We start from the raw sequence: 15923 nt of genomic DNA, 5'->3' as shown, positions 1-15923 counted from the left end.
AAACTATTGTAAATCAACTGATCTATGACACCTGCACCACTACCATGAACTGATAAACGATGGCTATTGCTGATGTGCGAGAGAGATGGCGCTCTATATTGCGTATAACGGCGTCTCGCTTGCCCATCACACATTCCACAATTACAATTATTTAAAGAACTTATATTACAGGTTATGTAGCCAGTAGCAAAGCAAATCGTTACCCAAAAGTTTTCACCAGTTCATTCGAAGTACCAGAGCGTAACTAGAGGGCACACGGTCTGATGCGCACGCGCACGCCAATCGTACGATCAGCTCGCTCTATGAATGACATTTATGATAATAAAATTAAAAATGATGTGTTTTTATTGTACTAGATTTTGATGTATTTTGGAGGCCAATGAAAAATTATATTCTTTTTAGTTTTATAAAGAAGAGTGCTGAACAGAATTGTTGAAACAATACTGCCTATTGTATAGGGCAACATAACTTAGTTGTCTTTCTAGGGTAAAATCTGTATCCTTGGAAATCTACCAAATGAGGATTTGGTTGGAAAGACGGGATAGAAAAAGGTTTACTACATCTTCCATTAAACGTAGCCAAGAATAAAATAGGTTTGGTAAAGATAAAGATATTATAAATGATACCTACTTGAAATTGCTGAACACAATCCTGAGAGGTACCTTTTTTGCCTCCATATATTCAAATACATTTTTTCTTTCTCCTCGCATTAATTTCTTCTGATTAATTTCACTGCTTCTTCCAAAACGGCCAGTCGTACTCCTGGTACACACCGTTTAAATTGTTTCGACGGTTATTCCTTGGTGTTATTGCAGATCCTCGCTACCAGGAGCTGTTGTCGCATTTAAATTAATCCTTAAACAAAATAGAAAAAGCTATAAATAGTTTCAAATGCAAGGAGATTATAAAACTGTCCGTAATGAGACCTCTTTGTATTGTCTGCAGTTTGTTTTTATGACGCCATGACGCGATCTACGATAAAAAATGTTTACCTATATGACGCCTACAATGCATATTTGCATTCTTTTCGCTAGGGTTGTTGCACCAACATTTTTTTCTGTAAATCTTTCTTTTTATGTTATTTAAAAAGTAGCGCATGGTTTTTAAAAAAAAGGGGCAGGTATATGAAAGAACAGAAAGTACTTATTAAGTTGATTAGTCGATATTCAGACAAACTATCGTCGTCCTTGTTATACACACCCTGTAAATATACTATGATCTCCCTCCAACGTAGAATATTGTAGGTAATGTCATATTGGCCAGAGTCTCGTGTACTTTTCATTAAGCTTTGTCTAATCGGCTTTGGGACAATTAATTTAATCTCACGATGACTTATGCTAAGCTGAGTATCTAGTCGTGTAATAAGGAAGCGACAATTGAATTAGCGTCGGACCGATCTCTCTATTTGTAGGGCTGTCCTGAATACTAAGTATTTTATTATAAGCAGTTTTAGGTATAAAAATATTGAGCAGGTTTATATTCTTTATGAAGGACGTGTAGATAAATCTAGGTTAAAATTGGCTTGACATGATACTGTGTAACTCCTTTCTTTTTAACAATACATAAAGAAATAATTGAAATAGCATCGTCATACAACAAACTAATGAGGATAAAGCTAAAAGGTTGCGATAAAATCAAATATTCAGTGATTTAAAACAAAGAGATGACCCTAATTATTATTATCTTTGTTAATAGAACAATAATGTGTGTCATGTAGGTCGCAGGTCGTGTAATCTACACATTGTCGCTGACCGCAGCGCACGGGAGTGTCCCACCGACTGACGACCGCGAATAACACCTTCTAAATTCAAACTTTGACAGTCTTAAAATCTTTTTAAAAATCGACACTTGTTTTTTTAAGTGACAGTATTTGTTTTCTTTTATAAAGAGTTTTTAATATTATTGTGTGGATGTGGAACTTTTTGGCGCGAAACAAGCAGGTGGGAGCGATGTTGGGGTTGCTGTCTGTGGCGGCGGTGCTAACTATTATCCTTACTACTAAGGGTGGAAGTCATGCAGAAGAAAATAACGGAGTCGAAGAGCCAGAAGACGTCAGTCCCGCGACTCATGTATTCTCGACTTACAGGTTGGTTTGTTTTATTTCTGTAAATATGAATGCATTAGGTAACGTTGTTGTTATAAGCAGTAAAAAAATGTAAATGTTGTTATGTCATTTTGTTTTATTGTGACTGTTTTAATTCCGATATCAAGCATGAACTATTCGTGAGAAACATAAACTAGTTATTGATTTAAGACACATTTAATGACAAAATTCTTCGGTCAGTCTCGAGTTCTAATTTTTAGAAGATTCCTTTGGACGCCTTCCTTCTTGAGAGAAGAAAGTAAAAATCCATGCAAAGTCTCCTGTAACAGTACATGTTAAGCCAATAACATTCTCTAAAGAGGCGTCCAAACAGTTAAGCGAACGCTCAAAGCGCCTGATAAAAATGTTAAACTAAAAAACTTACACGGCTAGCAAAATAAATGTAGTAAACAGGTAGGCGTTACAAAAAAAAAACGGTACGAAAAACAGTTACATGCTGTTCTTGCCTAACTTAAAAATATAAATTTATTTCAGTCTCCCATCAAACGACAAATTCATGCCGTCTATTGGCAATGGCCACATCGCCACCAACGTATTCAGCGATACTGTCTACATGAACGGTCTCTACAACGGCCGCGCCGGCTACAGTCATCGTGCTCGGATCCCGGCCTGGGCTAACATAAGACTGAACTCTACCCTTACTCATCACCCCTATAGCCCCGTATACAGCCTTGATACGAAAGAAGGAGTTTTCAAAGTAAGGGTCGACAGAGAAAGGTCTGTTGTAACACAACGGATTTACGCTCATAGATTTTATACGAGAGCTATTGTTAACCAGATTTCTGTGGACTCGAAGACGCATTATGGTATGTTATACTGTAATTATATGTTTTTATGTAATCATTAAGAAACGTTAATACTTTTCATAAAGACAAACTAAGCCACACAAATTTGCTATACTATTTTACCCAGGCGCTGTCTGTTCTATACATAAAAGTGGTTTACCTAGCCCGAGTTTGTTTTGTAAGCTAAAAATAAATAACTCTCGAAGTATCAACAAAAATACTCTATCGAAAAAAAATATTTCCAGATCTCAATTTTCTGTACCAAGAACTCTGGATAGCAATAAAGCTGATGCCAGGACCAGAAAGCAAGGACATAGCCTTCCAAGACCCTATTCCGGAGATCATAGATGGCAGGACAATCTGGAGTTCTTGCGGACAAACAATGGAATCTGAGGACCTAACATACCAGCCACTTCCCGTCGATGTCTGTGCGTTCTGGACTTCAGTCCCTGACCACCTCGTCGTCCCTCAGCGAGGCTCAAGAGTCTTCACGTTCGCGATGACAGCTGATAAAAATAAGACGGTTGCGAGACAGGAGCTGATCAAAGGTTATTTGTGATTATTGACTTTTATGAACTAACACATTTTCTAACCAATTCGAAGCACTTATTAGCACCTGTAGCATAAGTATATGGGCTTATTCCGTCATAAAATGACAGAAAAGGAAATTATTTATTAAGAAAATATAATTTTACGATCTCCTTTTGCACGTAGCTTTTTTAGCTCATTGGATGACGCGGTGACCCTGTGAGAAATATGAAAAGTATTCGTTTTAAATTAGTAGTCAAAACTTAAGCATTACAATTACATGTTCCAAGAGTCATTCCAAATATAATTCTTATGTAACTTACTATCTTTCGTAATCTTGTGGTCGTAAGTCATGTAAAGATCATACAGGATGAGGTGATATCACTCTGACACTGGTTAAATTAAAACCATGACCTAGCATATTAAATGGCGCTTGGCTTGATTATTCTCTGCCTGGGTCATTACTCGTTAGTTAGAGTAGGATAAATGTAGTTTTAGTTGGAGTTAAGCAGCTCTCAGTTTTAAGTACTGCTTCCGGATTGTAAGCACTTTTAAATCTATGAGACAAAGTTTAAAGAAAAATTGTATTAATTTTTGCGATTATTAAAATAGCTTGGCTTAATCTCGTTGATTAGTCCTATTTAGATTAAAACTGTTTTTTTATGCCAAAGCTGTATTTTGAAAACTTGTAACAACTTTCAATAACCTGAGAAGTACCAAAATAAAGAATATTTATATTCGTCGGTACGTGATGAAATATCGACCAATTTTAAACGAAGACCTTTTATGACTACACAATAATGCTAATAGATGACATAACACATCATCTTATACCGTCTATTTTGCAGCACTTAGTTAACTAATTAAACATAATGTATGTGGCCGTATGGTAAAGTTACACGCTTGAATAGTATTGCAGGAGGATGGGGAGGAGCTGTTCCAGATGCATGTGGACCACTGGCAGCATCTGTACCAGCAGGGCGGCATCGATATTGAAGGGAACTTGGAGCTGGTGAGAGATTTAATTCATTCATTTTATATTATTTATTGCAAATCCACAATCAAGATCAGATAGTAATACAAATAAGACGGAAGCAATCGTGGATGCAATGGAAGTGAAGCAATGGAATTTTATTAGTATCTGTGCATCAAGATTTCACTTTGTACAAATCGAAGGAATATCTTTTGAAAATAATATGGAAAGGGGGAACGGTATAACTACTCTCCTAAAATTGGGTCTTACTGCTTTCACTCAATAGGGATTCCTGACCTAAATTAATTTATTGTAACCATTTACAATAAATGGTTATAATAATAACGAATTTTTTTTTTTAATTTTAATTTTTTTAAATTTTAATACTTACATTTATACGTTTGTTATGTCTTTCAGGGCAAAATAGTAAATGGTATTTGGTACTACTTCCTGAGCTCGTTGCCATCAGAGTCGTCTTACCAGCCTCTCGACAAATACTACGGCCTCAGTCCCACTGGATTAGCTAGAGGTGGAACCTTTGAAGACTATGAAGGTAGCTATTCAAATATATACCTAATAAATCTTGCAACAAAAAGCCAAGATGTTGCATTCTTCAATCATGTCTGTCCAATCCTTTGGTCCAATCGAAGACTTTCGGTTTAAAAGCAAAATGCTACACCAAGAAATGCTCATGACTTCAACCAAGAATCGATAGACGTCAATTAATTTATGATTGACCTTCCTCAAATCACAATAATATGTTTCAGGTCACAACTTCTGGGACACAGAAACCTGGATGTTCCCTTCAATCTTGTTGCTGTACCCTCAGTACGCGAACAAGCTACTGCAGTACCGGCTTGACATGGCATACGTGGCTGCTGAACTGGCGAAGCTAACTGGACATAAAGGTTACAGGTAAACAACTAATCTTTAGGGTGCTTGGAGGGGTTATCCTGTGTAATGTATTATAGTACGATATAATGTAAAATGCGAACTGACAATACAGCAATTTCAGTTATGTTTACCCAGAGTAAGACACACATAGGGCTAACTAAAAAACTTGAAATATCAACACATTGTCCACTGCGCCCTGAAAAAATGTTCTGATTTCGTTGACATTTCCACAACTTTCACATAAAACCCCATGTAGTCTCAATCTATACAAAGCTTGAATTATGAATACTAGACAACTGATAGACATAATTATTTCTTATTTTTAAATAAATACATTTTTAGATAAATTACACCCAGATACAGAAAAAACGATCGTGCTCATCACACAGACATTTGTCCTGGATTCAATCTCAAAGCCTCCCATAAAGCAATCACAGCCAACTAGGCCAACAGGCCAGTCAATAACGTTTGAATGATGTAAATTTCCAGGTTCCCATGGGAGAGTGCGTACACGGGCGTGGAGGTGACGCAGCCGTGCTGCCCCGACGTGGCGCTGTACGAGCAGCACATCAGCGGCTGCGTCGCCTTCGCCGTCAGGCAGTACCTCGCCACTACCAGGGATGAGGACTGGTTGAAAGTAAGCCTTCAGTTATATTATGATCTACAAGTTACGAATTTTAAAATATCTAAGAGTTTGTGCTTCAAAGAAACTTTAAAGATACTTTAAGCCAAGAGTCCTGCAGGCACAAAGCACTATCCTTGGTAAATGATGCAACAGGAGTGTCCGAATAGTTTCAGACCCAACCGGAGTTTTTAATCATGATTAACACAGCTCCGGATTCCGGTTGGGTCCGAAAATAGTCGGGCACTCCCGATAGATACGCGTGAGTAAACCGTTTTCATTAACGACATCATTTAATAATTAATCAGTCTCACGATAGTTACTATAAAAAGCACTAGGTATCCTCGACCTAAAATCATTGTAATCTTTCTTTAAACCATAGTAACACATCGCCTGCTTGTAATTATGACACGCAGATGGTGTGCTAATATTTGGTGATTACTGACACTTATCGTAAAACAAACTTTTCCAGCATGGCGGTTGCGACATCGTTACAAATATTGCTGACTTCTGGGCTTCACGCGCTGTGATCAACTATAACACTGGGCTTTACGATATATCAAGTAAAATTTCTTGTAGTACCAACATATATACGTCCTACTGATGGGCACAGGTATCTTCCCATATAGGGAAGCTTTTGCGCATTAATTACCGTGTTAGCTCACTGTACTGTACATTTGTACTCCAGGTTTCCTCACGATGTTCCTTCACCTTTTTTCATTGGAACTTGAATTTAATCAATAAAGTAGCTCGGAAAAGTCATATATACTACATATGTACATAGGTATTTTAAGTGCTCTGGGATCAAACCTTTAACTCGTGCATGCAAATATCATGTAGAAAAATTGTTGAACAAATATACAAAAAAATACTGCCTAAAGTCATTTGTCCCCGCAAACAAAGTCATGTAGTGAATGAAAATTGAATACTATGATAGTATATGATAAAAATATTGAAACACCGATTACACTTGTTCATTTACAGATGTGATGGGCCCCGACGAAGATCACAGGAATGTCACCAACTCTGTTTTTACAAACGTAGTGGCTGGATATTCTCTTTACTTAGCACAGTGAGTACACAAATTACTGACCGTAATTCATTCTTTATCGGGGGAGGGAGTTTCTAGTATCTGGAGATTCTATACAAACGTTATCTCCCTAGAAAACTGTTATAAAGCACTCAAAATTTAATGAAAATCAAATACTAGAAAAAGGGTAAATTTTGCAAAACAACATTTTTATAACGTCCACTTGCAGATACGTGTCCTGCTTGTGCAAATCATACTACATGGCGAAGGACCCCGACCACTGGGCAGACATTGCCTGGAGTCTGGCTCTACCTTATGACCAGGAGCACAACTACCATCCCCAATTCTCCGGGTACCACCGAGGTGAAAAAATCAAGCAGGCAGACGCCATCTTGCTGGGATTCCCTCTGCAATATGCTATGAATACGTAGGTATTTTAATGGAAGTGGAAAGTATAACGTGTCGTGAAAAGCGGTATCGATGAGAGGGTTTTCTGGGCAAAACAAATTATTGCTGTCAAGATGATACCTAACTTAAATGTCCATCGCTTCCAATTGCTGTGCTTTTACACGATACGTGATTCCGAAACGGACTGCAATCTAGAATAAACAAGGAGAAGCATAAAGTATAGTATTCAATCTAGAAGTAAGTACCTACTGAATAGTTTCGAATCCACTCTCAGTTTCTTGGTTAGGTTAGCCTTAACAAAGATCTTGTTTATTTTTCATAGTCAACTAACAAAACATTTTATTTACTAAACTAAGTAGATACTGCCGTGGGTAATTCTCAGTGACGAAATGTTTAAACTCCAGAAATAACTCTTTCGCTTTAGCAAATCGCGAGTTCGTGACTCCCTTGACACTGATATTTGAGGTTCAAATTGATAATACACTTACACAAATCTTGAGCACTAAAATTGCAAAATATTTTTCTGGTTGGATTATTTCGGAATCCTTCTAGGTGCTTTAGAATGTAAATATAAAATATTTCAAATGCTTATGCAAACATTAAATTCACGGCTGTCCCGGGAACGTTGTCCAAATTTAGCTAAAATAACTTTTGTCTAAAATACCGGTTGTTGATATTACAAGAAGAAGCGAAAATTCTTACGGTAACTCATAAATCTAAGTACCTACTCAGGTATTTAACACAATGCATTGGCGATCAAAAGTCGAAGACCTATAAATTATGTGCAGACAATTAAGCACCAATCTAAAATTCTGTTAACAGATCAACACGGATCAACGACCTTAATTACTACGAATCGGTGACTCGCGAGAACGGCCCTGCTATGACATGGAGTATGCACACTATAGGCCACCTGAAACTGGGTGACCAGAGGAAAGCTAAGGCGGTCTTCAATATGAGCTACGAAGGTTTCGTTAGGGAACCATTTAAGGTGAGGAAATTTGAGAGAAATCAGTACCTGATTCGAGTATTTTGGATATCATTTCTATAACAAACTGTTATGATCGTGTTATTTATCTGGAAATTAGATATAAACTCGTGCAATACGGATGGCAATAAAGAATTTGTGCGTCAGGCACATTTCTTAAAAATGATTTATTTGTTTTATGCATTAAATAATAATATATATTTATAAATTAACCGTATCTTACACAGTGAAATGATACAGAAGAAAGTTTATACGTATATGATACAGAAGTGGTACGTGTAGGTACCACATATTTTTGGAAATCCAGCTTATACAATTATCAACCACCCAATTGCTCGGTCTACATCATTCTGTCATCAAATTCTGCCGTCTTTGCAGGTTTGGACTGAACTCCGTCGACCTGACGTCGGTGCTACAAACTTCTTCACCGGCATGGGAGGCTTCCTGCAGGCCCTGATATTCGGATATGCAGGCCTCAGCATCCACATGGACCGGCTGGAGATCGACAAGCCTCGATTACCGCCTGATGCAACGAAGTTAACTATAAAAGGTAGGCGTGCAATAGGAAGACATGTTTTGAACTATTTTTACCTAATTCTCAAAATGGCAAAAGTTTTTTAACGATTTTAAATGGAATAAGCTAAGTTAAAAGCACAAAGGCACGGACGAACAGAAAAAACAGAAGTTTAGAACACACAAGACCTTTTCCCTTTTTTTTCGAAGGAATCAAATACCTCGGCGCAAACCTAACGCTGGAGTTACAGAATAACAGCACGAGGCTAAGCGTGACGTCACTGGATGATAACTGGCAGCTTTTGCTGAACGACGGCAAATATAACATCACGTTAGCACCCGGTGTTACAGGTGAGATTATTTTATATTGACATAAATACTCAGGATAGTTCAAAGGCCTGGGGGTCTACACCCAAGTCTTGAAGAATTTTTATAGCAGGTTTGGAAGAGATACAGCTCTAAGCTGTGTATTGCGCTGTCACGCTCCCACAATCATAATAATGTTACTTTAAGACGTGATGGTAGAGCTTGCCAGTTTAGAAAAAGATGTTTTAGTTTTTTTTTTTATATTGACATATTGATATTTTTGCAATAATATCAAAAGTACGTAACGTACGTAAATTCATATGATTTAATATGTATTTACGTAGATTCTGTGATTAAAGATGTTTCTTTAACATTCTTATTGAACGATAATATAATAGAATTTTTAATAAATGCAAGAAGCAGGATTAATTTCGCACCGTTTAGTTTCCTTAGCTATTAAACATTTATTTCTATATTTTCAGTGATTCTACCAGGGTCTGGACCTTTTACGATACGTTCAGAGCAATGGAAAGACTGCAAGCTGCCTTCGGACATCATTGGACAGAATTATTTAAGGCCTATTGGCACATAGTTAAAAAACATAATATTAAATTGAACTTGAAGGAAATTAAAAATTTAAGATAAAACTCATTCATAAATCTTAAACGAAAGCAAATATCATTTCATATCTGTTTAAGGTTTTTCTTAACAATTTCATTATTTAAAGCTTCTCACAACTTGCTAGTATAGGAAAATGTCAATTTATAGTCAAATCGAATATCATGACTTACTTTGATTGCTAGGCTAAAATGCTAATGACCAAACAACCACTTTTCTGGAAAAAAACAAACCATGTTTACTTATAGCTAATTTATAGGTCATCATTTAAAACTACTTACTACTCATAATAAAGACATTTGTGTAAATATTAACAGTGTATTGTTAAACTAATTTAATCATACCAAAATAAATATTAATTTAAATGAATCTAGTTTAATTATTTGTTATAACTATAATTAACCACAAATTGTCAAGTGTGACCTGAAATCTCATCAATCAAAGATTTCATAAAAGAATTGAACCATCGGCACAGTTGAGTATTTTATTTATTTTCAAGTCTCACTAATGTTATTGTGACACTTAAAAGGATAAATCTATTTTGATAAAAAATTCTAATGTGGGTAGTTGACACCTTCGATTAGATAGCACATAGATTATCAGATTGATAGATAGCTCATAGAGATTTATCTAATTTCGTTCCCTTAAAAATGTTTTTGCAGCTGTTATCGACATCCAGGCGGATGAAATCGCTAGCAACAGCTAACAAACGAAAAAGTATTATATTTTTTCATAACAGTACCACAGAACCTACCCAGAGGTTCTATTGAGAGTATTCCAGTCTTCAAACATGGCGTATCTAACTTTATGCAGATGTATCTAATATATTTATTACTAGGTAGGTCCGTTAGGAACGACGTATCGCCTGTCCCGGATGCAAGGACATAAATCTTCAAGGACTGCCATAGTAACAGAGGATTAATTAAAATAAAACAAATATTTTTTTAGCATAATAAGTATTTGTATTATCAAAATAAATTCCAATTCACAATCTAATTAAAAAAATAGTTAACTAATCACCTATTATTTTTGATAACCTCTTTTTAATAATAATTAGCACAGAAATGTTACGTACAAACCTTGGTTTAATTAATTATTTACATTTATTTAATTATAATAATATCAGCCTGTTCCAATTTATGGAATTTGTAGCACCATTATTGAGTATTGAAATTGTTAAAATATATTTAGTATTGTCATCAGAATTAAAGCACTTAAATAATATGAAACAGTGAACGGGTACAATGGCGGCCTAATAGCTAATAGTTACATCTTCAATTATAAACAGCTAAAATAAACATATATTTACCTACTGGCTTTAAAGGTCGATTAGATATTATTTTTTAACTCAAAATATAATTCCATTCCGTTCAGACTTGTGTTGATACAATCATTAATTCAATGCATGAAATAAGCAGACAGAAGAAGTAAGTCACCGTGTTTCAGGGCTAAGGTAATAAATCTATTGAGGATGTGTGCAGTACAAACTAGTACATAATATGGTATAAGTATAGTAGTATATATATAATATAATAATTTTCAAAGGTTCTTAACAATTGTTAGAAAGGTTGGGTCAAGTGAATAGCATCTTGCAATTAATCGTCATTTACCTACCAACTCCTTGTATAGCTTCTGGAAAAACAATCTCAACCAACGAAGTAATAAAACATGTGACTAATGATAAAACCGTCTGCAAAAACAATACCTAACCAAAACTGCAGAGTTAATCATTATGAAACTCGTGGAGACAAGTGTCTAGTCGGAGACATACTGATGTGTCGCGACGGGACGTGACGTGCAACCAAACCTCGTATTCATACATTTAATATGATTAAAGATATTTCTGTTGAAGTCGTTTTTACAGTAGAAGGTAATAGAAAAATAACTATTAGAATGAAAAAACTCTTGACTTTACATAGTAACATAATTTAAAGTTATGCTGAACGCAGACTGAGCAAAGTGTGGCTTTCTGTAGGTAAAAACAGAGTAAATAGAAGAGTAAAGAATTATTGGAATTTGGAAGACAAAACTGACTACATTAGGAACGTTCGCTAAGGGTATGTTTAAAACATTTGTCGTGTCTCACACAGGGGTGAGCTACATCTGGCCTATGACGCGTCACGTCACTCCACGAAACAGCAGTATGCCCTTTTTGTTTTTTGTAATAATTGAGTGAGATGCTGATGTTGGAAATATTAATGTCACTGACCTTAATACTGAGTTAGACTCACTTATGTATATTACGCAACATGCAGCAATAATGAAAATGATCGAATATATAGATTTTACATTCAATTGTGTCATTGTTGAAGAGGATTTACAATAAAACACAAAAATTGTCTTTGTGCCAATTTGTGTTTTAGTAAGTGGGTGTTAAGGTGCATTTATCAATACAGACAATGTTAAATTCCATAGATTGTTAAATAAAAAAAACATAATTTAGAAAGGCATTAAAGGATCAATTTATTAATTTCTTCAATTATTAACATCTTTTGATAAACATGCAATGTACTTATAAAAATAAACCAAATTTACACCAATAAAAATTAAAAAAAAAAACATGGCGCTTAACATTCACGTCATTGCTAAATAAGTACTACTATTTACAATAATTACTGTTCACATAAATCATTACATTTACTGATAAACATTCACAAACTATAAACAATTGTAATATTAATATGAAATCATTATTTTTACATTCGAAAGCAATGATAAGACTCGATAAGGATTCTTATCGCACAATTAACACGTATGTTACGAGTTGTTATCAATCATTTAATTAAGGCTACCGCATTTAAGCTTATCACAGGGAGCTTTGGAATATCATTGTGGAATGTTAATCAACTATTTATTCGTTAATATCATTTAACCTAATGCTCGGATCGTTTAAATTATTACTATCGGTACAAAGCAAGTACTCATTACGAAATATCAATATTTTTTCCACAACAAGTATGGGTCTTTCGGTAATTGGGGATTGTTTCAGTTTAGTATAGGCTGAAATATTATTTAATTGTTTGCTGGTTTGTGTTAACAATTACCTACTATCAAGTTGCATGCTGTGATTTTACAGTTGATGGTGGATCCTCAATTGCCGAAAGATGCTAGGATTTCAATGGTCGACAAAATTTGAGCGCACAGCGCCATCTGGACACGATGAAAAGAGACAATTTTCAATTTGACGTCTTTAAATCTCCGCAAACGACACGATAAATGTGTGGTTTAAAATGATATTAAACCAAAATTGTAGTGCACTATAGAAAGAGCTTTTTAGGAGTAAGGTTTCTAGGAAAATTTCCTAACATTTAGTAGCAAGGCCTTCACAAAATTTGAATTACGTAAGTGGCAGTGGCCAGGCCTTACCAAGAAGTAAGATAATAAAATATTTTTAGTCTGAGTCGTGTTATTCCAAGGTTAAAGGTCAACCTGAGATAAAATCACACGACTATGCTATGTGACTGGAGCTTGCAACCTTATTGGGGTTTTCCAAGTACTGCTTTTGCAAAAACAATATATTAAACATCACTTAATGACATTATCAATAACAATTAGGTATACTTCATGTTTATACATACAAGGAAGCCAACTATTGTAAGTAGGTATAGGCCTATGTAATTTAATAGCGAATTTGGATCTTATTACTTTGAGTTAAGGACGTTAATACTACCGTACTATTGTGTAAAATTCATTGTTCCATCATTTATCATATGTATGGTTATTTGTAAAATATTGCGGTTCTAGTGTTATGATAACGCTCGTTCAATGACTTCAAGTTTTGACTCTCGGATAAATTTATTACTTATCATATATTATTTTGACACTGTCTGAGTTTTATACCTATGTTGCTGATATTTTTAAATAAATTTTGAGGTAACAAGAATGAATAAAACAATCTTTTCAATTTAATAAAAGTACCTCTTTTTATGGAGCGATATCTATACTAATATTACAAACCTGAAAAGTTGTGTTTGTTTTGGAGCGCTAACCCAGGAATGATGAGAAGTTTGAAAGTCTGACAACCAGTTTTACTAAGGGTTGTAAACTAAAGGTTAAATGTTGCCCAGGTAACTGGGTTGAGCAGGTCAGATAGGCAGTCGCTCCTTGTAAAACACTGGTACTAAGCTGAATCCGGTTAGACTGGAAGCCGACCCCAACATAGGACGATGATGACATGTATAAATATTCACGTCAAAACCACGGCCCGACTTTATAAACCAATATATAGTAGCACTTTACTTAGATACATCATAACACGTTTGAAACAATGAACTGTATACATAGAAAGACGATCGGAACCACAACAACTATTCTAAATGTGTAACATGTTATTGCATTATTTTAATAGATAGGAATTCAAATAATGCTTGATTCATTACCTCCAATATAAGTACTTATATTATTTTCTTATTCCGCTAATTGTACTTCTGAGATAAAATGATACCTAGTATTTTTATTTGACCGATTTGTTTTGTTGCGTATCAAAATTATCGAAATGTTGTAGAATATAAAATAGTATTTGAACAAAAACATTTAACTTTTAACCGACTTCAAGAAGGCAGAGGTTCACAATTCTGTGATCTCGGAACCTCGATCTGGATAAATCGATTTTGTTCTCATTTTTCATTTAACGTAGCTGTCACTTTCATCAAGCTTGGCTCAGTAGTTTTTATTTGAAGTCGACTATGTTTTTGTTGTTAAAAACTCGACGAACATGGAAATACCAAATTCATTTAATCTTGACGGAAAATACCATACTTTTTATTAACAGAGCAGCATTTTAAAATGATGTCTTCCGTTCTCAAAGAATAATCGAACTATTCCTTATAACTTTCTTATATCTAATACATATAAATTTATTGCTATTGATAAGAAAGATTAAATTTATCGGGCAATAAAAAATCTATGGACGCACGTAAGTTACATTAAACACTGTTATCAGTGAGGCGTTGCGACTTCTTGAAAATAAAAGTGAGTAGTTTGAAAGTAGGTCACCGAAAATACCGAAATTGATCAAAATGTCTACCAAAACATCTCAAAATATTTTTGTGGTTTTGTGAGTGAGACAATACAATACAAGGCGTTTACCGGCATTTCTTATATTATTTTGAGACATGATGGTAGGCCCCCAGGGCCCCGATTCTGCTATCTACAGTGACCGAATATTGTCAAATCTAATCGAAGTTTCATTCATTCATCGGTCTTTGTAACAGTGGCGAAGGCTCCATACAACTCGATTCCTACCGGCTTCCCTTTCGAAATATAGAAAATACTAGTGTCTATTATTTTTCATTATCATTGAAACAAATTAATAATTTACGAAGTTATAGTATAGATATAACAATAAAATTGCTTTTAAAAATAACTATAAAAAAAATCCGCCTACCATTATACACCGCGCAATAAATCCCGCTCACGCACATTTGGTCGTCGTTAGTAAGGACTAAGGTAACTCGTAAGGCGAAACAGGAATCCAGTACAAAGTTTCTATTGCACCGATCGTGACCTTGACGTCACAAAGCGTGCCAATCTTAGGAGCTAGGGAAGCCGCAATTTTTCGAGTTATAGGGACGGAGAGATACGCCAGAACGAGATAGAATGATACCGAACTTCGTTGTCCGCCGGAACGGGATAGAATGATAGTTTCTTTTCACTTTTGGTTCGCGGTCATTTATCTGTCAAACTTTATATTTTTTTCAACAGACCATTTGCATTTCATTCGATATTAATATTTATTTGAGTAAATTAGTGTAAACTAGAGTGAATTAGTGATAGTTTTGTGTCGTGTTATTGCAGTGTGGTGCAGTTTAGTTATATTGTTTGGTAGTCGTCTATTTCACGCAGGTATTTAGGTAAGTTGTTTTATTTTGTAGTTTTAATAGAAGCAGTTGTTATTTAAGTAGTAATATGTTATAATAGAGTAACTTCGATAGCATGGCGGCATTAGTGAATGTAGAATGCTGCCTGACAGATTATTTGTTGACTGAGGAAACATCCTTTTCAAAGTTGAGTTTTGAAAATAAAAAGCACGTAATTCATTTAGGCCGTGCTCGCCCTGACACGATTATTTCATTATAAGCGACGCGATGGGTTTTTCAAACATTTTAATAGTTCTTTTTACAACAAGTATCCTTGGCTCACGGGAAATTGTAAA

The 15923-nt window shown here is 35.1% G+C and overlaps 1 protein-coding gene across 1 annotated transcript; it reads left to right on the top strand.

The window, feature by feature from the left end:
- The first annotated feature begins 663 nt into the window (after nt 1–663).
- LOC113493163 (protein-glucosylgalactosylhydroxylysine glucosidase) lies at nt 664–10002 on the top strand. Its single transcript, XM_026870991.1, has 14 exons — nt 664–2086; nt 2579–2910; nt 3135–3437; nt 4329–4429; nt 4808–4943; nt 5158–5305; nt 5774–5921; nt 6379–6469; nt 6891–6978; nt 7166–7363; nt 8167–8335; nt 8711–8882; nt 9056–9196; nt 9634–10002. Exons 1-14 carry the CDS (start codon nt 1911–1913, stop codon nt 9741–9743), a joined length of 2313 nt encoding a protein of 770 aa, XP_026726792.1. The 5' UTR covers nt 664–1910; the 3' UTR covers nt 9744–10002.
- The last annotated feature ends 5921 nt before the right edge of the window (nt 10003–15923 follow it).

This window comes from Trichoplusia ni, chromosome 4 (assembly GCF_003590095.1).
Source record: "Trichoplusia ni isolate ovarian cell line Hi5 chromosome 4, tn1, whole genome shotgun sequence".
In the NCBI taxonomy this organism is placed as follows: Eukaryota; Metazoa; Arthropoda; class Insecta; order Lepidoptera; family Noctuidae; genus Trichoplusia; species Trichoplusia ni.
The sequence above is the reverse complement of the archived record's forward strand: the minus strand, read 5'-3'. Positions and strand labels throughout refer to the sequence as shown.